Below are 6,586 nucleotides of genomic sequence, written 5' to 3' on the forward strand. Positions count from 1 at the left end.
TCTCCTAACCACGTAAGCCTTTCCATGGCGCTCGCAGCGCGGCTGTGGCGAGCGGCCTGCTAAGCAACCATTTCTCTCCGCCGGCCCTCCTACCTCACTCTTGAATCTAAGCCACGCCTCCTCATGGGCCCGGCGGCCTACACGTCTTCCCCTTGCCTGGGGTCTGCTCTCTTCTCCAACCCCCGAATGCTGCCGCCGCCGCTTCATCTCCGGCGGCTCCCTGGGGTGACGTCGGCCGCCGGTCGGTACGGGAACCACGTGACCCCGTCGCAGGAGAGGCGCCGCGCCGCCCCGCCGCAGGAAAAGCGTGGCACTTCGGACTCCTCCCAGCTCCCGGAACGGAAGCGACACTGGAAGGCGGGGGAGTTCCCGGTGGCCACTGCGAATAGGGACGGCGGCCGGCAGCCCCTGGGGCAAGGCAGGAGGCACTGGAAGGAGAGGGAGTTTCCGGGCACGGGCGACGACCGCCGCCCGGCCCCGCCGCTGCCGCCGCAAGAGAAGCGGCACTGGAAGGCGGGGGAGTTTCCGGGGATATCCACTGGCCCCGATTCGAAAGCGTCCAGGACTCCCCTCAAGAACGTCAAGAAGCGGCTGGACGCCCGCGCGGACGCCAAGGCATGGGCGTGTACCATCACCGAGGCCCTCGCCGACCGCATCAACTCCAAGAGCTGGCAAGAAGCGCTCCAGGTAAACAGCACCCTGTCAGATTTTGATCTCCCTTGTTTGCATTGCTCCATCGGCTTCAACAACCCACAACTCCCCTGAATTGCTAGTTAGTAGATTCGATTGTTTGTTTGAGGGAAGGAAGCCATTTGCAATGCTGATGCTGGCACTAATAATTGTACAAGTGGTACTTGCAGGTGTTCGAGATGCTCAAGGAGCAGCCCTTCTACCATCCCAAGGAGGGCACCTACATGAAGCTCATTGTGCTGCTTGGTAGATCAGGCCAGCCCACCGAGGCACGCCAACTCTTTGATGAGATGCTGCAACAAGGATGCCAACCCACCCCTGAGCTCTATACCGCCTTGATTGGGGCCTACTGCCGTAGCAGCCTACTGCTTGAGGCGCTCCAGCTACTCACTGACATGAAGGCCTCGCCGCTGTGCCAGCCTGACGTCTACACCTACAGCACCATCATCAAGGCCTGCGTCGATGCCGCCAGATTTGACCTCGTAGATGTTATGTACAAAGACATGGCTGAGCGGTCTATAGCACCCAATACTGTGACACAGAATATTATCCTCAGCGGCTATGGGAAGTCTGGACGGTTGGATGACATGGAGAAAGTGCTCTCTGACATGCTTAATAGCACAACCTGCAAACTAGATGTCTGGACCATAAACATCATCTTAAGCCTGTTTGGAAACAGGGGTCAGGTCGAATCAATGGAAAAATGGTATGAGAAGTTCCGAAGCTATAGGATGGAACCATGAGGAATGTTGAGTACTCTATCCTGCCTGTGATGAATGAATTGTCAACCGTGCGGTGTGATCGTGTGCTTGGTCTTTGGATTGCAGGTACACGGGCGTCGAGTGTCGACGGAGAGTTGCCGTGGAGGAACTCAGGCCAGGCGGCAGCTGTGGCGTCCACTCCTGGATCAAGGGCGCAAGTGGCGACGGAAGGCGGGTTTCTTGGTTTGCGCCACAAAACCAAAGAAGCTGACGGCAGTTGAAGACGCCAAGTCGTGGAGGCACGGGCGTCGGTCTCGGGACTGACGGAGGCGACGGACGTCGACGGCATCTAGGGCCTCGCTGCGGGTGAGGAGGTGACGGGCGTCGGGCGGCGTCTAGGGCCGTCAGAAGGCTGAGGTGGGAACGGCGTCTAGGGCCACGGCGTGGAGGCGGGAATCTTCCCGTGCGTGGAGTTTTGGCGGTTTTCTCAAAACCGGCCACCTACCCGGGTTTCGCGGACCCTCCAAAACCGCGGACCGGATCTTCGTCCACACGGCGGCATCGCGGAGAAGACTTCGACTCGAAGAAAGAACCTCGGCCGTCGGATGAGATCATGTATCTTTTTCCGGTTTTGCCCCTACGGACTTTCTAGTTTAGTTTTATGTCTAGGGGTAGTTTAGTCCTTCTAGTATTAGAGCTAGTGGGAAATTTAGGAGAGGTGGATAGGCACCTTCTCTCTCTGTTTTTTTTCTTCTTTCCCCTGGCGCAAGAACGGAAGGGTGCTCCTCCTCTCCTGTGTTGTTCTTTCCCCTTCCTCCTTCACCTAGGATTCAGATTTTTTATGGATCTTTGAGACCTGGTACTGCAAATCAATGGGAAAGGAGGCATTCTCCTCCTCTTGCCCTCTGGGCGGTTGATTTGATTCGATTTTGTTTCTCCGGTGTTGGATTTTGGTTTGGTCTCCCTCTGTTGTTCTTGCGCAGGAATTTTTGGTGCTGGTCGCTGGGCTGTTCTTGGCGCAGTGAGCAGTGCAGGTCCAGGCGATCTGGTCCCTGGCGCAGAGCAAGTCGCCAGCAGCCTGCAGCGGTGCGAGGCAGGGAGGCAAGCAGCACAGGCATCTGACCAGCACCAGGCCAAGCAGCAGCTGGTCTTGGCGCAGGGGACAGATGTGCATGTCCTGATTCAGCTCCAAACCCAAGGTGAGCATCGTTGATCATGAGTTGAGCAAGGACGTGCTGCGAGATTTCGTGCCACCTTCTGTTTTTGTGCAGGTATTCATTAGAAATCCTAGGTAAATGTGAGGTCAATTTCAAGTGAGTTGTTACATGCCCATATACTGTTCGATGAATTGTCTCACACTATTTTCAGCGCCAGGTTAATCTCCAATTTGGTGCTTTGCCTTGTTTAGGTTTAATATTAGTGTGACAACCCAAGTAATTAAAATGCTAAGCAAGAGAAATTAAATATAGCGTTATGCCTAATTAACCAAGAGAAGTTGAAATAAATGCATGTGTATGTGTGTATGTGCATGTACCTTTAGGTAAAATACATCTTTTATAGGTTTAAATATAATTGTTCACCATCGCCATGAAATGACGAATAGAATGCAATGATATACACCCTAGGTGATGTTTAAAATTTTTGCAAGAGTAATCAAATTCAAATTTTAAAGTGGTCACATGAAATGATGAAATAATTCAAATATTTACCAACATGCTTTGAAAATAATTTTCAAACCATAGCTCAAATAAACTTTTGCCCAAAACCAAAGTTGTATAGTTTCAAATAATGAACAACTTTCATGTTCAAAGTTTTTCAAGCTGCTACACAAAAATTTAAGAAAAAAAAATTGAATTTGGATTCAAATAGAGCAATAATGCACATTTGTCAAGAATTTAAATTTAACTCTTTAACTATGTTTCAAATGAGTTTGTGCTTGAAACGAAAGTTGTAGGATTTTAAATTTTGAACAACTTTTGTTTTTGGAGATTTTCGAGTTCATGTGAAAAATTTCAAGAAAACTTAAAGTCAAATCTCTTTCTCTCTCTACTCTCTCTCTCCCTCCTTTCTCCCTCCTCCTGCTTCCCTGCTTCCCGAGCGCAGGGCCGAGCAGGGCAGAGCACTCGAGCGCCTGCCCTCACTGCGCCGCCCGCACGACGCCGCGCTGCTGTCTCGCTGCGCCTGCTGCCGCTGTGCCGCTGCCACGCTGCGCCGCGCCATCACCCCCACTCGAGCGCGCACGCTGCCCTCGCTGACTCCCCGCTCCGCCGCGCACGCCACGCTCGGCGACAGCCGCGTCCGGCCGAGCACCGCGGCCGCTGCCGTGCTGCCCGAGCTGCCCGGTCTCCCTGCCCGCGCCCATCCCCTTCTCCTTCACCCTGCTCGCCCATAAAAGCCGAGGCAAGCCCCTGCTCGCCCACCCACGAGCCACAGCCGCCGCCATTGCCGTGCCGCCGCTCGACCTCGCCGTCGAGCTGCCCCCTCCGCTCGGCCTCCACCCTGCAGTGTCCCTCGCCCTCCAAACTTCAGCCCCATACTCGCCTCACTCTCCTCTCCCTTTCCCGTGCACACAAAGCCCAAACGCGCCGCTTCCTCCCCAATCCAAGAGCACAACGAGATTCCCCACACCTCGGTGAAGCTTCCACGCCCGGCCTCGCCGCTCCTTCCGCCGTCCAGACTCGCCGGAGTGTCGCAGGAGCGGACAGAACCGCCGCCCGCCGCGGAACCCCCTCCCCCGCCCCACCTTGCCCCCAACGGACCCCCCAGACACCTTCCTCGCGCCTCGGTGAAGCTTCTCAGCCAGCTCGCCGCCGTCCCGACTAGCCGGAGCGCCGCCGCCGCCACGGCCGCCCGCCGCCCGCCCCTGCTCACCGTGGCCGGCGTGCCACGGACCGCCTCCGCGCACACCGAGACACCTACGGGTTCCTCTTGAGCCCCTGGTGCTAATCCCCCACTTCCCCCTCGCCGCCGGCGAGCGACCTCGCCGGATTTCGGCCCCTAAGGTCCGCCCCTCCCCTGTTAACTCCGGCAGGGACCTATTTGCAATTCCCCAAAACCTTCCAGGGGTATATATGCGAGAGTCAGTTTTGTTTTTGTTTTTCTTTTTGTTTCCAAAAACAACAAACTTGTAAAATCGATATAAATTCGTAGAAAAATCGGAAAAATGCAAACTCAACTGTTTTGGAATCCTTGTTACAATATCTACAAGTTTTCTTACATGCACATCTTCAGAATCTATCTACATTTTAATCTAGAAAAAAGATTAGATTAAATGGGCTATGTTTGTTCTAGGAGTTATACTCAGTATCTATAGCTGATTTTTTGGCTAGATGTTACTTATTGCAATGTGTAGACCTGTGTTAAAATATGAGCACCAATTGACACCCCTAACTAGATGAAACCCTAGTCTTTGCTAGTTCTAGCTTAACAATTTGCTATTTATTTTTGGATATTATACTACATATATGTGCATGAAACTTTTTCCATGTTTTCTTAATGCTAGTTAAACTCCCATGTCCAAGTTTGGTTAATTTTTGATCGTTCTAGCTATATGTGTGATTTAATCCATGTTTAATAGTGCTATTTTATGATAAATAGTTATGGTAACTAGAAAAATATGAAAAATTCACAGAATACTTTACACCATATTAGAAATGTTCAGAAAAAGTTTTAACACCAGAACTTGTATATCTTGTTATGTATAAATAGGTTTTGTTTCTAGTAGTGTCTTTTTGTTTTGTTTTTCACGACTAATTTGCTGACTAAGATTTGTTGAAACTTTTACAGTAGGATTCTTAGCATATCTGGAATACTCTGTAAAATCATGAGCACCATTACTGTCATATTCTGTCTTGTAGAAATGAATCTTGTTTATAGAAGAACCTGAGTATTTTAATTTTCATGTTAAATAAGATTAATGAAAATGGCTGAAACTTTTATAGTAAGCTTTTTATTTAGTTTTGTTCTCTGCATAAAAATTTCAACACCATAAACTCTTCCTAGTAATGATAGTAAATAAACTAAGTTTCTATGTGAAAAATGACAAAAGACAAAAATAAGAAATCCAACTTGCTCTATAAGTTTAAGCCAAGTTAATTACTGCTCTATAAACGATTGCCCAAGTAAGTGTAAGTGAAATATTTTATAGCTTTATAGTGAAGTAATTAATAAATTGTTACGGTCACACAACTCATGCATGTGCATTTCATATAGATACGCCTACTCTCGCCGACGGTACGTACGAGCTGGTGCCGGAGTCCGAGAGTGACCAGCGTGAAGCCCAAGCTAATCTAACTGAAGCCGCCGAAGACTCGAACCAAAGTTCGGAAGAGCCCAAGGCTAACTTTGCTTAGCAAGGCAAGCCCCGGAGCATGTCCTATCTATTGTAGATTTATGCAACTACTTATATTTCTATCTGCTTGTGCATTTACGTTTACAGGAGTTGATTGAAACCTTAGTTGCATGATCCTAGGTACCTATGCTTGAACACTAGTTGGTTTAGGTCGCTAGTTGGCTAGGCTAATGGTTCGGTAGAAGTCGAGTGATTTCCTGTCACTCGCGAGAATTATAGGAGTTGGATGTTTACTACATACTGCAACTATAAGGTTCATGGGCGGGGTTGTGGTACTTGTGATACCCCGTCTGTTTAGTAAAAATGGATAAGGCCGCAGTATGTGGTAGTGGTGGTTAAGCTTTTGAACGTACTAACCACATGCCGAGAATATGGTAATCGGTAAGCTTAAGTACTGGATTGAACCGAGGCCGGAACATACTCCCCACCGTCTTGAACTCGTTCACATCTAGCTAATGGTGAGTACGGAGTCGTCGTACTGCTGTACTTGAGGGCGGTGGGCCTGTTCCGTGAATCGGGAATTGAAGGGAACTATTGCGTGGGTGACTCTATTCCCATGCGTGTGTTTAGGTTTGCCTGGCCAGGTTAACAAATTCGATTCAAATCGTCCGCCTCTCACGGATATTGGGACTGCTTAACCCTTTTGCCACATAGAGTAAGAAGTGAAAGATGATGATGATAAATATGGTTGTTTGGATGATGAAAGATAATTGTTTCCCACCATGTATGCTATTGGATAGATGCTCACCTAGAATTATTAATTGAACTAGAATTTGGAAGCAAAAACTTGAAATTAAGGATCTACTCTTTAATGCTTTGCGGCAAAACAAACCCCTCAAGCCAA

The 6,586-nt window shown here is 49.5% G+C and overlaps 1 protein-coding gene across 1 annotated transcript; it reads left to right on the forward strand.

Annotated features, from left to right (window-relative positions):
* Positions 1 to 186: 186 nt before the first annotated feature.
* LOC120709795 (pentatricopeptide repeat-containing protein At3g06430, chloroplastic-like) lies at positions 187 to 1,433 on the forward strand. The gene is made up of 2 exons (XM_039995444.1): positions 187 to 687; positions 861 to 1,433. Exons 1-2 carry the CDS (start codon positions 187 to 189, stop codon positions 1,431 to 1,433), a joined length of 1,074 nt encoding a protein of 357 aa, XP_039851378.1.
* The last annotated feature ends 5,153 nt before the right edge of the window (positions 1,434 to 6,586 follow it).

The sequence above is a fragment of the Panicum virgatum genome, chromosome 5K (genome assembly GCF_016808335.1).
Source record: "Panicum virgatum strain AP13 chromosome 5K, P.virgatum_v5, whole genome shotgun sequence".
NCBI classification, from domain to species: Eukaryota; Viridiplantae; Streptophyta; class Magnoliopsida; order Poales; family Poaceae; genus Panicum; species Panicum virgatum.

Coding starts and splice junctions, on each gene's coding strand:
- LOC120709795 (XM_039995444.1), top strand. CDS start 187: ATGCTGCCGCCGCCGCTTCATCTCCGGCGGCTCCCTGGGGTGACGTCG. Junction 688..860: donor GCTGGCAAGAAGCGCTCCAG/GTAAACAGCACC, acceptor TGGTACTTGCAG/GTGTTCGAGATGCTCAAGGA.